The 19,615-nt window shown below is 36.9% G+C and overlaps 1 protein-coding gene across 1 annotated transcript; it reads right to left on the bottom strand.

Annotated features, from left to right (window-relative positions):
- Window positions 1-3,129: 3,129 nt before the first annotated feature.
- LOC124406007 (receptor-like protein kinase) lies at window positions 3,130-19,584 on the bottom strand. The gene is made up of 3 exons (XM_046881306.1): window positions 19,370-19,584; window positions 4,546-4,763; window positions 3,130-4,323 (listed from the first exon to the last, which is right to left on the bottom strand). Exons 1-3 carry the CDS (start codon window positions 19,410-19,412, stop codon window positions 3,496-3,498), a joined length of 1,089 nt encoding a protein of 362 aa, XP_046737262.1. The 5' UTR covers window positions 19,413-19,584; the 3' UTR covers window positions 3,130-3,495.
- Between the last annotated feature and the right edge of the window lie 31 nt (window positions 19,585-19,615).

The following is a 19,615-nucleotide window of genomic DNA, read 5'->3' as shown; positions in this document are numbered from 1 at the left end:
TATACGCCAATGCGATTCTCGCATACGACACCCGCATAAAGTACCAGATCAGCTATTCGTGAACATCAACCCCCCCCCCCCCCCCCCAACCTTTCTTACTTTGTGTACCAAAAATAACTACATTAGAAAACCATCAATGTCCGTAATAACAGAAAACTAGTAAAATAACCAATTACAATTTCCTACTTCTATTGCCTTTAAAAATCTACTTCAGAATGATTCGACTTCTTCGACAAAGAATCAGCACGCACCCTATGTAGATTATCATGGAAAATTCTTTTTTTTTTGTACAGAGTGTACACAGGCAAATTTAATCAGCAATCCAATGTCAATAGTCAGAAATAAATCAAGTAAATAGGAATATACAAAACATTCGAACTAAAAGAGAACCCAAAAATTGTTTGTCAGGTAGTTAAGCGTGAATGTCGCGCCATCTCGCGATGAAAAAATTAACTCACAGAAGTTGTGACGCCATTCAATTCAAATTTATTCTAACGAATTTATGTAAGTCACTTATTTTAAACATTTTCTACTATTGGGTTTTGAACTCCTGAATACGTTCAAATCAGTCTAAAAGCTATCTAAAAAATTATACGTGTATCCTGTTTACTGAATGAAGGTTTACAAATTTTGAATTTGACGTTGCGTAAGAGTTTCGAAAAGCATACGCAGCTGTGAAATCAACGATTTTTAGTACTCTATTCACTAAAGTTTAACCACGCTTTAATTTCCAGGGCGAAATTTGCATGATGACACCAATCAAAAGCCGGCCCAAAGTTTTCATACGTGGATGCAACGTGTAGGAATAAATCGGAAGGGCTAGCCTCCCACGTGGGATGAACTTTTAACCTGTTTCTTACTACTCTTGTCTCGGTAAATCGAAAATTCTACGCGGGTACCATAACTCGTGTGGAGTTGTTACGAAGAAGCAAGTGTTTCCTCACTTCACCTGGCTTAGTGCCGTTGAATCGCGGAATGCTGCGTGACGTAATCGCGCTATGCGCTATGCGATTATAAACAGAGAGGGAACGAATGTTGGGAGGGATGGAAGTGAGAGAGAAAGATGTGCTATACACACAACTTAACTAGGCGGGGGAAAAGGTGGGCCAGAAGCTAGAATACGGAAGAACTGGCACACTAGCTTCACTTTCTGCGCCTCTAGTATCCGCGGCTTTTCTATGATAATGTTAATAACTAATCACAAAGTCTTCCCCGGCTAGTTTAATTATAGATCAACACGGTCGGCTTTGGTTCGAACGACTCAAATGACGCCACTCATGCAACGTTATGCAGAAAATATAAAAATAAAAATTGAAAATATGGGTACCTATATGTGTTTGGATTAATATTTACTTTTGAAAATATGTGTATATATATTTTTAATAAAATACTGCTTTGTCCTTTTAAATCTGTCTATTTAAAAGCTGTTCCTTCATTTTGCACGTGAAGCATATTTTTTTTATCACAATACTACGTATCGCATGTCAGTTGCTATAAAAATTTGACAGCAATACATCCTTCTTACGTTCTGCTCCTTACGAGCTGGAACCTTATCAAATTTTGCCTCTTTCGATAGCAAAATCATCAAAATTCCGGCGAGTCGTTGCCCGCAAGAAGTCGAGGCTGCTTGTAATAACTAACATCGCAAGATTGTTTATTATCGCATCAACTTACGTCAGTTTCAGCTGAATCTACTGTCTTTAAATGATGTAACATGAGATTTTTCGTAGATCTTGTAGTTTGCTAGAATATGCTAGGATATGCTAGAATCATGATTCATCAGAAATGATGTTTCCTCGAAACTGAGAAAATAACGTTGGGAAACAGGCTCACAATTCATGACAATCTTGTTGGATTCATAAGTGTAGAGATCTTTTTTGGAAAACAAGACTGAGTTAAAAATTTTAAGGGAATATTGAGTAATGAGAGATTTCTATTATTTTTACAATTAAAAACTCTTATGTCACGTAGCATATGGTATTGATCAATTGAAAATTTCTTTCCAAATGAAATATCAAGTATCGGTATCAGATTTCTTCAAAGCTAAGAAAATTTCTAAGAGTGATTGGGGTCAAATTTTATTGAGTGAACAATTTTTATTTATTCTTCATCTTGATTAGATCGTTTAAAACTGACTTTCATTGAAGCGTAATTTCAGATAGATATATGGAACGAAAATTCATAAAATAAAACTCTAAAACAACCGATATTAATTTACACCTAACGAAATAATTATGTTTATATACATATAGATATAACTATGTGGAAACAATGAAATGAGGTATAAATTAAATTTTCTGAATAATTACTACGTAATACAATAATATAAGTAAATCAGAAAATATTTCAATGAATTACAGGCGTGGTTATAGTGTGTTTCGTAATCGATTCTTGATCAATTTACTTTATACAATTGATATGTATACAGTATAAGTATGTAAATTGTTTGTGAATTTATGTAGTATTTACGTATCTGCAACGACATCTGTAGATATTAAAAAAGCAAAATAGAAAATCACTGCAATAAACAACTGAATTGTTGCAAAGTAACAATAAGCTCATAGGACCTATAATACATAACATAAATCTCTATTTTATTTGGTAGTTGGTCATAAGGAAAGAAATTATGAGAACAAATAAAGGGAAAAGCAACTGAGAATCTTCCTTATCGCTGCATCTGTGCGACAGTACTAAATGAGAAAAAATTTTAACAACAATAACGGTAAAAATACTTATTATAATAATTGTACAATATTATAATTAAGTTCACTAACATTCACTTGACTGATGATCCCTAATTTACGATCTGTACAAGTAATTATCGATCATTTCGACGAAAAAGTTTTTCATTATTATGCAATAGAATTGTACACGACAATATCGCTTGAACTTTATACTGTGCGCAATAAAATATGTCATGAGAGGAAATTTTTACTTCCGTAGAATTAAATGACCACTTTACACATATGGTCACTTAAATATCACTGACGATGGACGTTACAATACTTAACTAATTATAAGTTATGTTATACAGTTCGCAATAATATTTGAAGTTCATATTTTTCACAAACAGCAACAATTAGAGTTGGATAATCCGATCGTTCACTTGACGTAAAAAATTATAATAATTAAAGTTTTAAATGAGTTCTTTTTTTTAAATATTTTCATTCATTTTTTTTCCTTTAATTTCCTTAGAACGTAGTGGTTTAGGTATTTTATCCTAGTCAGGGGTAAAATGGTATTTCACTTCACAAAGTTTCAGTATAATACCACGACCCTCGAGATACATCTTTAAGTCTTCTTGTAAGTCATGATTTCGCAAAAACAAAAGAAAAAAAAACACATAACGGCGTTCGCATCTCAGTTTCACGCATGCACACAGTTTCTCTTTTCACTGCACGCCTGGTCGTTCAAGACCACGCGTGTTTCGTATTACCAGTGATTGATGCGCCATTGAAGCGAAACTCTGGGACATTTTCACTCCAGCACCGCCTCCTAGACTGCCTCAGGCAAATTGCCATTGAGCAGTTCGGTGTTCGCATTATTTGTGGCCAATCTTTGCGCCTTCTTCGTCTTTTTTGCCCGCTTCTTGTTCCTCTTATGGACACAGTAAAGACCTATCATGACGCAGACCAAAACGGCGAGGATGCAGCTTCCCACTGTTATCCAGGTCCTTTTCGCCACGGCTTGAGCTTCGGCGATCTCGATCATTTCTAAGCATTCGTTGTACGACACCATTGTCTCATTTGCAAAACTCTTTGCGCTGCAAGAATCGAGAGTTTCCTTTTTACAGGCAATATTCGACGCAAGTGTTATGTTGCGTATTTCCACCCACGTCATGAATTGGTGACAATCGCAACTCGATTCGTCTAAGTTTATGGGATTGTTTGTGATGTCCAAAGTGCTTAATTTGCAGAACGGAGCGATATCGTCGACCGATAGCCGGTTAATCTGGTTGCTCGACAAGTTTAGGTGAGTCAACGACGGCTGAGGTCCGATCGACGGTATTTTGGTCAATTTGTTCGTCGCAATCGCAAGATGTTGGATTGGCGAAGTTACCCTCAACTCGAATGTTCCGTCCCCGATGAAGTTGTGCGTGAGGTACAACTTACGGAGATATGGAAGCTGGAAGAGGGTCGATGGTAGGACGTAAAAACCGTTGTAAGATATGTCGAGGACTTGAAGGTACCCGAGGTCCTCGATGGTGTTGTTAATATCGTTCAAAAAATTTTCACCGAGGTAGAGGTTCTCCAGGCTTGTATACGGGGCGAAAGTATGAGGCGGCAGTTGATCTCTCAGCCGGTTGAAGGACATCAGCATTATCTTGAAACAAAAAATACGATATAGATAATTAGTCAATAGGAAATCAATAGGAAATTTCTTATCTTATCGCGAAAAATGACAACTTACAAAACTTTTATATAAACAAGTGTAATTTCTTCGTCGTCTACCGCTTGCAGCGAGTTTAAATTACCTCATAATATTGCGAATAATAATACGTAGAAACGAAATCGAAGGTACGATATAGAATGGTAGTAGACTAACCTGGACTTTGGTGTTCACTGTGCTTGGAATTTCCCCAAGATTTTTCGCACTGCAATTAACCTGCAGCTTCGAATACGGTCTGGTGTATCTGCACGTACGACCGGACTGGCCTTGGTCCATGACGAGGTCCGCCTGGCCGAACACCATCATGCCAGCTGGAGCAGCTACCATGCACAGAATCAGGGAGAAAATTCCGTTGACTAGCAGGATGTTCATGGCTAATGACAGAACAAAAGAGATATATTTTAGTCCCGAGATCTTCAACTTGTACATTTTTTCAAACTGTCATCTCACGTGCTGTGGTAAGCAAAAAAATATAACCCTATTTAAACAGTTTCTAACGACTTTTTTTTCTCAATTTTTTGTTTGGCCAGTGATCTCGGAAAATATTCATTTCCTTCTAGCATCGAATAGCTTCAATATTCTTTGTTCCCTGGATACAATATTTTTCAATTTTCGCCTGCCACGTATGCAACTTTATGTTCACGGCTGTCAGCGAAGTAGCTTGAAAAACGGCGCAGAAATATGAGACTGAAGTTAGTAACGACAACGTAAAAATATGTCAGGATAAAAGAATTATTACTGGGTAATTTTAGGATGACTTTCGAGGATTTGGCTTTTCAGATATAGTGTATATTTTGTTGATAATGGTTTACTAAATTTCAGAACGTCACAAAGAAAGGAATTAGCGATTTCTTTAAACATGCGTCATTAAAGTAACGTTACTAACTTCAACCTCGTACAGAAAAATGGATTTAAAATAAGGCAGAAAGTGCGTTAATTAGACCACTGTAAATCGAAGGTTGCTATGATAAGCACGACTTAAAAAGAAAAAATCATCTGCTAGATAATAAAACGGAACGTAGTAACGGAATGACTTTATAAATTTCACGTCGACGATCAATCACTTGCATAAATCACGTCAAACTATTAAGTTAATTAATTATAGCAACAACTGTAAAAGCAATCTACATAGCTCAGAGTCTGGGGCTCAAGCTGTACGAAATCCAAGGATCGAAACGTACAAAATCTCGTTAGAGCCGGGTGTTCTGTTTTTAGTTGCGGTGAAACCGTAAATACGATAGAGTTCCACCATGATTGGACAATTATTTTTGTCGGGAGTGAAAAAGCGTTCACGCTTCTCCGTCTTTGCCACGAATTACATACGTATACCGGGTACCGAGTTTTTTGACGACCACTTCGCTATTGTCAAGGTATACTGTAAAGTGGCAACGTGCTACGGATGCAGTGGTAATTCACTTCTTCTCGCACCCGATTCGTGTATGTTGAATGAAAAATAAATTCCTCACTCATGAACTTCTAATAACTATTTAAACCGCGTATAACAAATACACACCGAATTTTGAATCGTTCAAACTAACGGGAGCTCTTTTTTCCAAAATTAGTTTCAGTTTTTTCACTGTATAAGGGTACTACAAAAATCGTGTGATATATAAAGGTGTTTATCAAGGTACGTGTGTTACATTTTGGGTCATGTTTATATCATAATTCCAAATTTAATTCTGCACGTAAATGAAATTATGTTTATTTAGTTAGTTGGACAGCATTTAAAGCTGGCTAAGCTGCTAATTAGCACACGTTGATTAATTAGAGTGTGACAAAATTGCGAGTCACATCCGCAGGGTATTTGGTTCATTGTCAGTCACGTAATTTCGTGCTCGCTATGTTTCGCCGCGGTTTTTGCTTCCGCCTACGGAAACTGTTGATAGTTTTGCTCGCGCGTATTTTGGTCTGTGCCGAATTTCAATTTACTCTTTACCGGATATCATGTTCAAAAAAATTTAGTCTAACATTGTTACTGACATTTTGAAAAATCTAAGATATACAGAAGATGAAAAATATTTCTCAGTTTTCCCATTCGTCACTCTGAGTTTGGGGATATTTGTACGCTCGACGACTTGCTGTGAAAGGTAAATTCCATGCGTTAGGCAAGTCGTTTCACGGAAAATATTTATTTCCCTCGTGACGAGTGCCGCATTACGGGAGGTTGGCGTGTTCACGGGAAACTGACTGCATTGCGGTCTTATTACGTTATTATTCATGACTCGCGAAACTTAGGGAACGTTAGTAGTTACGATAGAACGTCTATAAAATTTCTCTTAGCCAATAATAATTAATGCAGAAGCATTACTTCGCCTGGGTATTAAAGGTGCGATTGAATGTTACAAATCCACACAATAAATCACTGCAATATGTTTTGCGCGGATCAAAGATTGAACAGAAAGAGACCCAGGGTGTTTGTTTTTGTTGATCGAACGAACTGTTACAAAAGCCTGTCCATGATATACACTTGCGTGAAATTTAAACTGTAGTAAAATTTGTGAACTGCGCCCTGCTAAGCTAACCGAGTACAAAAATAGGCGGTGGTGGTGTGCCTGTATGTTTTACGTTATGGACATCGGGGGGTCTGTACAATGTTAAGTCGATCTAGGTTACCGTTGAAAAATATAAGACTAAATGAAAAAATCAATATTCCGCATATTTATACTTTCTTAGTCCCAGTTTCTTCTGTTTTTCAATTTGTATTTTATTCTTTATCTATACATGAAACTGCAACTTTTCAACACCCGCCGAAAGAGCTGACAGCATCGTGCAGGTATTAGAAAGAAAGAGAACAATTAACTGTCGAAATAGTTTACGAAGTTGTACAATTCTTTTTCTTAACCCTCATTCGACAATTGGAAACGTAATGAAATTATCGAGTTCAATATTGATGAATTATGACGGACAATTTTTGGTAAATATTGATGTTAAATATTGGCTCATCGCCAAAACGAATGAAAGAAAAGTTAAAATTTCGACGTCTTTCTAATTTATAACCACCTTTTAAATTGTTCGGCAATTTTCATACGGTTCTAACTCTAACATAGAATATAAGTAAACTTGTACGATAATAGCATAAATGTATGCATGCATATATATATATATATATAAATATATACCGACACACATAATCCCGTGCAATAAAATGAAAATCGTTTGAACTGCCGTGCAGCCTGATGCAAAATGCTTTTTGCAGAGGCTCGGGGCTGCCGGTGAACGCGGCTTTTGATCCAGTAACAGCGAAATCTTTGAATTTCGAAATAAACGATGTATAAATATTTTCTCGGATCGTAGATACCTATGTATAATGTAACTCTTGCAGTGTTCCACGACGATAACTTTCATCTTATTATTGCTGTGTAAATACGCGTATGTGTACGCCTGTATATATGCATAAGCTCCAGGCGAATTGAGGCTTGATGGATCTCTTTCCCGCCAGTTTTCGTATATAGCTGTCGTTTCGCATTCGATTAAAACCCAAGGCGAAGACGGGACTGCGAAGGCGATCATTCATCGTTAGAATGTACGTTATACATACGTATGTACACACGTATGTATACCACAGGACACGTACGAACTCGCTGACTTAATTCTCGTGGGCGTCTGTTGGCTGCCACTACATACCGCAAATCCTAAATATTATCATTTTCTTGAGCGTGCAGAGTAACTGACTCACGCTCGAGCCATTTTAAACTTTGAAAACCAGAAAGTGAATCAAAGCAGCGATATATCGCTTGCAGCTATTATACAGCTGCGATCAGAGAATCATATCAGAGATCATAATTGATATACGATACACGAGGTTCGCATTCTCAAAAAATAATTATCCATCAAACTTATCGCACGATATACATTCAAAATATGAATGTATATGCCGAAAGTAACGCCGCATTTGAAACAGCGAATCTGGCATAGTTTTTTCTCGTGCATATGACAAAACATGTAAATGTAATTTCATCATTTTTTCTCTAGTTAAATTAGACGGTCGGAACGTTTCTTCGCCCTTATCGGCAGCACGTTACAATAGAATTTATTATGGCTTGATAACAATGTCGGATAACTTGTACGTAAACTATTATTCTTGTGTTCTTGTCTACTGAACGTACACGCTGTTATTCACAATCAACGCGGCGTGTGCTTGTGGTTATATATATATATATATATATATATATATATACATATACATATACATATATACTGCAGACGATATCGCATCTCTTAGGCATAAGTAAATACCTATAAGTATACGTGTATACACATGCATACATATATATATATAGACGAATGGTGATAAGATTGCACGGGAAGCAAATAGTAATTAGACTTTCGAAATGTAAATTTTGACGAGCTTCTCGAGAGAACTATACTTTTCACTTATCGTTTGACCACAACTGGATTAAATACCGATATACGTTGAATATTACGAACCGGAACTCTCGGAGGCCTTCATATAATATTTTACTGTTAAGGAGTTTGTGCTACACTCGGTTTTTATTTCGCCATAAACTGCGGGTGAATTTTCATTCGGAAAATTTGTATACTTTGTTTTAAAGTCGACTCGAATCACAGTTGGAATATGAATAAATAAATCCATGTAAGTACAATCCTAAAAGTAAAAGGAATTTTGTTTTGATTTTCCAAACGAATCTTCGACGTTTCTGGCAACGTCGACGATCTTCTATTTGTTCCTAGTTACGTCCATAAATTGGATAAAGTGTCACGTGAACATACTTATCATACAAAAGCAATACAATACACCCGGGAAAAAATTTTGAACTTTGAAAAATTAAAAAATCGTTTTTCACCCGCCAAAGCTTTGGACGTGGACACGACCGTCGGGATTCCGTCTCCCAGAGGTTCACGATTACGAAACCGATGGCGCACGTTCTAAACGTAGTGACAATAAAACAAAAACAGTGTAAAAACCGCTTAAAATTAGACAACCCTGGCCCTTACGGAATATATACTTATATCTATCTATATAATGTAACATAGCTGCAGGGAACACAAGAGTCTATAAATTTCCTGAGGGCTTTGGGAAGATCAGTGAAAACAAATGACCACCGTTTTACAGTGATTTCAAGCTTGGATTACGCCTGAAGTATCATAGTCTTAGAAAAAAAGAGGAAAAAATCTCTGAGAAAAGAGGAATGAGGAAAAGCTATCTTTCATGGAGTGCAGTCTGTAACAGTGGAACATAAAAATGATGAGGAAACTTTATCTATTTAAATATCTTCCGTTAGGTGGTCGGGAAATTTTGAATGGTTCTACATAATTTCAGAAAAAATTTCGCCTTTGTTCTGAATCGAATTGATCGAGGGACACAATCATCTTTCCATGATGCTTGATGCATCGGCAGTTGCTTCGCCTTTTACGGTGAAATCTTCAGATGCGATGAAAGAAAAAAAAAAAAAACACGTTGGAATTACGGGAGATTCTCAGCATTCAGTCGGCGCCTTCTTGACTTGGTAAATAAATCTTTGCAGCGTGAATCCGCAATTCATCGTATAAAAGAATCGTTTCAAAGAACGCTTTGTGGAGAAATTTTATATATTTCGGGCTAATTGTAAATTACACATCACGTACAGAGATTGAAATACCCTGCAGAGTGTGAAATTAACGTGGGTAGGTACATCACGTTTTGTCGATACACCGTTAATTTAAAAATATCAATAATAATAGACTGCGAAAATAACTTCGATATAATGTGCGGTAAATATTGTGAAGAAAAGCTTTTTCAAGTTGCTCAATTCAAATCGCGATAAAAGAAATTCAACTTCTCTTCATCTCTTGTATGGTCATTATTAATTAGCCTTTTCAATTCTCACCTCAAGTATTGTGTGTTACTTACTATTCAATGAATGTGCTGACCTTCCGCGTTGTACAAAATAATTTTTCGGAACCTCTGTAATAACATCGCGTGGGTTTATTTCCATGCCTTATCCATAGGTGTGGCAAAATTTGTAAACACCCACCGGCTAACGAATTAATGGAACACACCCATCTGCCCCGAATTTAGTATTAGAGTATAGAAATACTGTATATATAGTGTACATATGTATGGGGCATTTCACCCCAAACTGACCAACGTTTGACTCTCACCATCGGAGATTTTATTTATTTATTCAATATAGTGTAGAGTGTATAAAAAAACATCGTCTTTTACTGAGTTTTAGATTTTTTGGACCACAGGTTTGATTTTGACTGCTCCCAAAGACACGAAAACACAATTTTCAAACGAATAATCCTAATTGATTAGCTTTAAATTGATTTTCGAGAATTCTTAAAAAAGAAAAATTTTGTGGGGTAGGTTTTTGGGTTAGAAGCTTCATGCGAAACAAGTCATTTCAAAATGAGAAAAATCGAGTTAAAGATAAATTTCACAAATACAAATTCAAATTTTGTCACGTTTATTCTCACTTTTCAATTACTCGTTTCACCACTAGCTTCTAAACCAAAAACTTGCCCACTTTCATCTTGGTCTCAAAATTTTCGTTTTTGACAAAGAATTCGTGAAAAAAATTTGAAACCAATCGGTTGGGGCGATTTATTCGAAAATTGACTTTTCGTATTTTTGGCAGCAATAAAAATCAAATTTGTAGTCCAAAAAATCTAAAACCCGTTGAAAGCTTTTTTGTACACTCCACACCGTACTTCAAAATAAAAAAATAAAAAATGGTCAACGGGGAGGGTCGTACGTAGGTCGGTTTTATATGGAATGCCTCATACATACATACATATATATATTCAGACTGCAGGGTGAGCGATTTTCGAAACATTTTTACAGCCCGTTTTTAGCGTCTTTTAATGGACATTTCAATTCCACTATAGAGTCACCGTTTATTCTTGTTCCACAGTGTATTCGATACATAGGTACCCTACTTGCAACAGGCTGCTCATAAACTCTCTCTGCCCTTCGCGGAGCGACTTCATAAAAAAGTCAAGCGGGGAGATAAATCGGGTTAGATCTTAACGCGGGCCATCGTTTATTTCAATAAACTCGAGATATTACCTATCGCTGTAATATCGGAGTCAGTTGTTATTTCAGCATTGCTATATCCATATACATCGAACGTGAAAAAATACAAACAACTAAATTTCTGCTAGGTCGTATTTAACTTGCAGCATTTCTTTTCGCCGATTCAAAGCCTGAACATTATTCAACTGGTCATTCTATCGGAGAAGAAAAAAAAAAACCCAATTTTTCAAAATTTCTATTTGTTTCGAAACTTCCTTAATATATCATAAAAAAAAAACCATCATAAAAAATATCGACATCATAAAAAAAATCCTGAATGTTTTTGCGTTTTCAGTTAACTGAATTCCGTGACTGCAAAGGAATGAGTATAATATTCGCATATTTTTGGCATTTTTAGTTACACATTGTACCGCAGATTCATGATCAGACGACATTTTTATTTTTTACAAGGTTTATAATCAGCTGGCCTCTTAATTGGAAGGAGGTCTCGTAAATCGAGACGGATAAATCGAGATTCCGTGACCGGAAATCGTTGAGGAAGAAAAGCGCGAGAGGAAGAAGAGCGTCGGAGACGGCGACGCGGTGAGGACTACGTAAATCACAGCTAAGCCAACATTGACTACTGCTGTTATTAATGTTTTTATTAACCCTAGGATGCCGTGCATACACAAACACAGACACACACACTTATATACCTTCATCCGCAGGTTTAGATTCGGTGGGTATTTTCGTTCCTGACGCGGTCTCGCCCAAGTGCCGGTATTTTTGGGACTGGCCACTCGAAATTACTTTGCATTTTGATACACGCCATAATTTGTCTGCAGCGTGATCAGGATGCAGGATAACCGGCTCCGCATCATCTCAGTATGACCGAAACCGGGTCCTGACTGGTTCGCAAAATGCCAAAATTTGCATGAAATTGGAAATCGAAGGAACGAGTCAAATATTTTGACAAATAATTGACGGAGAAGATAAGTGAAATCATTGGAAATTACATCACGATTCACGTGACAGCGTTGCAGAAGTTACGAAAATCATTGAAACTCTTGCGGAAAACGCCAAATGAATTCAATTCGTTGACAAAATAGTTATTGATTTTTATCTTATCGCGTGCTTTCGTCGATTTCGTGTTTACCGAGCGATTTCCGATTACTTTCAATGATTTGCAAGTAATCAATCTGGGAGTCAGCGGAAATGAATTAGAAGGTAGAAACCAGTAAAGATGCCTCCAAATGAATGCTAAGGAATTTCAATCATTCGCTCGATTTCCAAGTGAACGAACCGTATCGTATGTAAGGCACGTATTTCGCAAATATGCGGATTGAGAAGTTGGACGAACCGAGAAGACTTCAGATTTTTTTTTTCCTCAAACTTAAATTTTTTACTCCGAATCTGATTCCAGGTATTCACGTACGTGAAACTTGCGTTACGACGCTGTCTTGTAGTGAATACGTATAACGTAAAACTATAAGGTTACGTGGTTTTCCTGCAGTTACAGTGTCGCATGTCGGATTCCTGGTGTCGTCTGACCCTGTCTTCACATGCTAACCAAAGACGAGTATCGATCTGATTACAAAAGATCGAACCGATTGCTAAGCTGTAACGAAAGGCGTGCAGGTTGGCGTAACTACGCTCTTATACTGCAGAACTGCGGTAGAAACAAATATAATTTGTTAAGCCGAAAGTTATTTTCCATCGCGTATTAATCCGATTCTAACATCCGAGATCAACGACTGGTCGTAAATCAAAACGTAGATCGTAGATCCTTACCGTATACTTAGTTAACATTAAATTTCAAAAACAGGTTCGTTTATTAATTTTTTTTATTATAATATGCAGGCTCGTTATTTCATGCGAAACCTCCTGAAACCGGTTGTTAGAAAATATTCGCAGTATTAGCTTAACTGTGCATTTGATTTGCTTTACAAACACGTTTAATTTATTCGGCTGTAAAATAAAGCGTGGAATTTTTTTCCATAGCTATATATATACAATATATTACGTACTTATTTATACTCAGTTTTATAGTATTCTATGATATTGCAGTGCATCTGCAGGGTAAATACGGATCAGTAAACTATCTTCCCAGGAATCAGTTGCTCGATGTATTCGTGTCATTCAATTACCGTTCGATTACGTTTATCTTGTGGGGAAAAAAATAAACGGCCTTATTTCTTATCTCCAGCTTTTGACGTGTCCTCAATTTTTCTATACACATAGACTCCGGAAAATGTTTAGTTTCTACCCTCGAAAAAACAAAAAAATAATAACAATAATAATAATAATATGTTACTAGGAGTAAATTTCTGGATTCATTTTTTATACAACTCGATTTTGAAAAACCGTGAAACGAAGTTTTGCGCAGGATATATCGATATATTGTTTCAAAAGAATACGATTGAAAATAGTTATAGTGTCTGTAAGTAACTGTCATCGACGATTCAAACGTTACAGACAAAAAACTGCAAAATCTCTTAGAGTATTTTCACGACTGTTGATTCTGCAACATTTCAGCTGCATATTTTGTTTTCCCAAAGTATCAGGTGGTGGGAAAATATGCGAGCTATAATTCTATTATACTCTTTAGAAAAAGCGTTTTTAGGTAGATAGTAAAAATCGTTGATCAATTTCAAAATGAGAAACGATCCGAGAAACGAATGAAGATGTTCGAGACAGTGAGATTAAGTGAGAGGAAAAACAACCAGCGAGGGAATCGGATCATCGTCTTTATCCTTATATCATGCACTCTGGGAGACAGATCGATTTACGATCGTACCAACGAAGGGATGCCACTCGTGCGTAAGCGATTGTATAGGGTTACAATTATTGCACGTGCGATTCTTAATCCGATCGTTGCACAAGAGGAGCGCAGCAGAGAATAAATGCATTCGCGCCGAGTGCAAGAGGCAACTACATAAATATCGAATAACATATAATCTGAAATTACTTTACTAAATTATCTACCTGCGAATGGTTTTCGACGATCTTTCAATTCAGGTAAACAGTTAGCTGTACTTGCAAATAATTTCTATTACAAAATGTAATATATGATGTTTAAGGAGACGAAAAAATTAAACATGGGCAGCAATATTTTTCGATTGAATTAAAGCGAGACGTATATTTAGGTGATTGGATTTTCAGCTTGTATTTTCTGATAGCTAAGACTCATATTACAAACAGACAACCGCGCCAATATTCTTCACATCACGACTCACGACGATCAGTCGAAACGATCAAGTTGTTCTCCTCTTGAAGCCGACAGACAGGCGTTGTTGTTCAGAAATTCGTATCCAAATATTATTTGAAAAAAGTTATAGAACGTGGGTATACGCGTCAGACGGATGAGCCTTAGGCATTATTTATTGGTGTCTTTTACGAAGCACATTAGACGTATACAATGTGTACATACGCATGTATATATATATATATATGTATGTATGTATATTCGGTTTACACAATAAGACACTCACGCTGATGGTGGTGGCTACGTCACCGACAACGACACGATAACGCAGACATCAAGTCATATCAGAAACAATCGGATCCGTTCTAAACGAGACACACCTTAAGTATTACCAATTCTCCGATAGCATTAATATGTCTCTCGAAAATTCCTTCCATAGTTAAACATTACAAGTTCTACCGCAGTGATTCGTTCAAAATTTAACATGAAAATTATTACAGTCAATTGTAAGAGTATAATTTTCAGGTATAATTCGAAGAAAAAGGAGGAATGATATTTCGAATATTTTCATGTTAATACGATTACCACTAGAGATCGCAAAGGTTTCGAAAATTTCGCAAAGTTTTTATTTGAAGACAAGCGTTTTCTTAGCGTTTTTAATTTACAATGCAGGTATAATATTTGGGACACATTTGCTCAAGCGATCGCTTATCTACCAGGTCTTACGATGAATCTGAACGTGCAGTGTGTCATCGTCTCTCTTTACCGCTGTTTATTAACTCTGAGAAACAAAAATAAAATTGTATCAACTTCTATCCTCTATGCGTAGTGCCGCAAAGATTACCGTCGAGTGTGTGATACAGGTGTGAGTGCATTATTATACGTATACGAAGCTCACGTGGTCATATATTAATATCCATACTCGGAAGTAATTTGAGAATCAGGAGTCTAAATTTGTAAACGAGTATAATCAGGACCGACTGCGATTGTCGGCAAGTACATGTAACGATAATCTATATCGATGTCTACGATACTACATCGAAATTCGCGATAAGACGCCGGAATATTTTTTTCCCATTATCTGTAAAAACGGTGATTCGTCGACAGGAAAATTCATTCAATACAGCCGCAGGCACACGAGGAAAACTACACGTGAGCAGTGATTCGTTAACCATTTAAGCTATTCCTACATGTGTAGCATGCACACATATATGTATATGTATATACAGTTCCACTCAACGGGAAGTTGAGATGAAGATCAACAACCCAACCCCCGGCGAAGATTTATAAACTTGTCAAAGAATTTTATTACGATTTTCACGATGTACACACATCTTAGGATTTACGGGCAATCATCTTTTCTTCCGATTTTTTTTCCGTTTTCTTTCTTCAACTTGATTTTGTTTTTTTTTTTCGTTTTTTTTTTATTCTTCTTTCTGCTCTTCTCTCTGTCTTACAAACCTGCTATGTACCACACACCGCCGGATTCGTCCAAACAAGAAAATAATCCGATCTGACCTCGCAGCGTGAGCCGCAGGCTGCGATAACTCTTTGCAGTTCGTCTATGTATGTATGAATGAATGAATGAATGAATGAATGTATGTATGTATGTATGTGCCATAGGTAATTCTTATAAGCACTCGTTAAAAGGCCTATAAATATCGGAACTCTTCACGTTATAAGTGCCGATGATTGTCAAGCTGCTCGAAAGCTTCGTTATTCCTGCACAAACAGGTGCGGATAAATAAATTGACATTTTTTTTGTCACGCGGTGATTTTTTGGGAGAATATTTTCGGTTTAAATGAGGAAAAAATTAAATAACAATAACGAGAGATCAAGTTGCGACCGTAAAACTATGAGAAAGAAAAGTTATAACGTGTTCTGACGCCTTGTCATCGAGTAATAACACAAGTATACTCACATGGCACGCATATTTGAAGCATCTCGAGACGGATTCATACAAAGCTGTGCCACCAATCTCGGGAACGAGACTAGAGTTTGTTAAAACGCAATAAATTAAACCACAACTCGCATTACGACAACCAATTGCTTAAACGTTGCCAAAAGACCGCTCGAACAGCTTCCCTTGAACTTGAATAATTAATACAAAGATGCTAGCAGGCGTCGCGACGAGTCGTGTTTCACGAGCTGATTGTGAGAGAAATTAAACTTTGCATCATATTTATATTATAATATACGTGTAACGTACCGTGTATAATAACCGAGAAGCGCGAAACTTCGTGGTGTTCGTTCTAATACGTACTCAAGTTTTTCTGCGCGTTCTCGAGATCGGTAGACCGTGAATCCGGTCCTTGGTGAAAAAGACACTCGTCGGAAATTCGAATGGCAAAATAAATTTGAAAAATAAAAATATCAGAGATAATAAGAATTAATAACGATGATAAAAATATTCCATTTTCATTTTTTTTTTAGTCACTGCTCGCCGACCTTTCGGCAGCAGCAGTATTTCTGTTACACGACTCTGATTTCAGTTTAGGCTTATTATGTATAAAATCGTGGTCCACGTTTGAGCGAGCCGCGGGTTTTCAGAATTAAGTGTTGAATCTTATAGGCGGCATCGCGGCGGTTGTTTTTCAAGGCATAACTCAAGCAACTGTATATAGGATAGGGTGAGAAGCTTTTAGTCGATAAAATTTCTACCTCGTTCGTTTCTCAACTCCTTTGCACGGTCGGTCCTCACTGGTCGGTCTAATTTTGTTAGCTCTATGAGCGGCCCTTCGCACAATCTAGACCTCAACTCTCGACTGAATTACCGCAGAGTATAACAATGTTATATATATATATATATCATACGACAAGTACAATAGATGCAGTAAGAGTAAGAACTCTTTGCATAATATTATAACATTACGCAATAATTTTTCCGGTTTTCAGAGCACCGTGACGGAACTCTGGTTTTTCTTTATCATCTGAGAGGATGTGGCGACGTTCCATTTGTGAAAGTACTGCACGAGGTATATCGTGAATTAATTTCGTCGAATGTATGAGTGTATTTTACAATTATGCAATTCTGGTGAATAACGGTTGAGAAATAAAACAGTTAATATGTTTCACAAAAGAGGCACTGAAGTTCAAGAAATTTTATACTATATAAATCTGCGGTCGAACGTTGTTGGAATGATATTTCCGTGACGTTCTGATAATTTCTTGCATCAAGTATTCCCCCTGAATCGTCTTACATTTTTTCCATCTCAAGTTCATCCTTATATTAAGAATATCATAAGAAATCTACGTCTTATTATCGTATCGCAAGATCTGATCGTTGTAAGACTTTCCTTCGTCCAGAGTCTCTGGGAATTTCCGAATAGCATAATAAACGCGCATGCACGTAATTTCACTTTGAATAGCACCGCATATGCCGGGTTTCAGAGTCACATAGAAATCGGTACATTTTACAAGTATATGCAAGAAAGATTCTTTTTTATTTCCCTCTCGAAATTTAAGGGGTCGTCGATCGATGTGTGAAATTCCGATGTATATATATATCTGCAGCGAGTTTTTCGGACACGAGATTCGTAATTAAATTATCGATTAAGGCTTACGGCTGTAAAAATTTTTCACCGTGTAAGCAGTGAAATGACATGAAAATAGTTATGAAAAAGAGCGCGCGAGCAGCGTTATGACTTATTTATACCAACTTGTCGCTGCTGCAGACTTTAGATATATACACACGACATTTATGTACATGCGTGCAACATGTGTACCTTATTGTCGGACGTATTTCGGAACTACGTTGCTTTTTAGCGGCACGCAAGCAATTCGGCCGCGTTGCGTATGGTTATACACAATACAGTGGTGTTACTATAGGAGCACCAACACCTGTACGCCCTAGACTCTTGTCAAATCAGACAAAGCAAATCTTATCTTATACAACATACACAACTCGTGCAGGCAAGGGAACTGGAGAAGGTATAAAATTTTACATTATCAGATTGTAGAGTCAAGCTTCACGCTTGATGTGCAGCAAGCAACAAGCAACAAGCGCCATGTAACAGCACGTCACAGAAACGGCCGAACTTTAAAATCGTGAATTTTCATTTTTATCGTCCAATTCGGAGAATTCATTTCTGCGGGCTTATTTTTCAAGATGTCGCCTCTCGGCAGGATAATTGAGTAACGAATCTCGTATTATTCTCCGTTACGTTCACTGCGTTATTAGAACAAAGCTTGTATTATAGTCGTAATATAAACTGTATAATACAATACAATACATTGTGGTTTCGAAGATCTCAGAGATAATCAGGCTAAGAAACAGTTATCATCATCTCATAAGAACAACGTATAACCTTTACTGCGAATTACGCGTAACTCGGTTATTCCATGAATTATGCAATGCCAGTCAAATCATGAAAGTAAACGTCAATGTTAATTTAGCAATTATTTTATCAGCTGTTCTTCACTTCGTACACATACGACACTAATATGACTATAGGTATGTAGTAGTCAATGTCTTATTGTCTATCTTAGAACTTACAAAACGTACTTACAATTAGTTCACACGTTTTAATAACCCTTTCGCCACGTTTACGGTTATCGGTTCAATAATCGGTTTCGGTGTGAGAAATTAGGGACGTAAAATACCTATTTCAGAGTCACGGGGAATTTTAGTACGACCGACGTCACAAAGCGTCCATCACCGAAAACAACAGACAGTCATTTCACCGCTGAACAATCGCGCGTAGTTCAAGCGGTTTTCGATTTGAATAATGACTAGCGTATTGTTTTCCAACTGTCGTAGATATTGCTAGAATGAAATATATATGTATTTCCTTATTTTTCTATAGATCTAGGTTACCTTTGGTCGAACCATTAGGCAGAAACGTCGAGTCGGTCTTCATTTTTTTCCACTAGATTTCAGCCAGTCGAAGTACGATATATCCAAATGACGATTCGTTTGTTATCACTGACAATAAGACACGTACTACGTGCGTGAAAATCCTGACTCACTCACAATCAGAACTCACGGCTATGATTCTCGATTCCAACAAATGTAATTGTGTTTCAATAAATGCACAATAATGAATAGGCGGCGAAAAAATTG

Source organism: Diprion similis, chromosome 4, assembly GCF_021155765.1.
Source record: "Diprion similis isolate iyDipSimi1 chromosome 4, iyDipSimi1.1, whole genome shotgun sequence".
Classification (NCBI taxonomy): Eukaryota; Metazoa; Arthropoda; class Insecta; order Hymenoptera; family Diprionidae; genus Diprion; species Diprion similis.
The sequence above is the reverse complement of the archived record's forward strand: the minus strand, read 5'-3'. Positions and strand labels throughout refer to the sequence as shown.

Coding starts and splice junctions, on each gene's coding strand:
- LOC124406007 (XM_046881306.1), bottom strand. CDS start 19,412: ATGAAGACCGACTCGACGTTTCTGCCTAATGGTTCGACCAAAG. Junction 4,764..19,369: donor GCCTAATGGTTCGACCAAAG/GTAACCTAGATC, acceptor TTCTGTCATTAG/CCATGAACATCCTGCTAGTC. Junction 4,324..4,545: donor CAGTGAACACCAAAGTCCAG/GTTAGTCTACTA, acceptor TTTTGTTTCAAG/ATAATGCTGATGTCCTTCAA.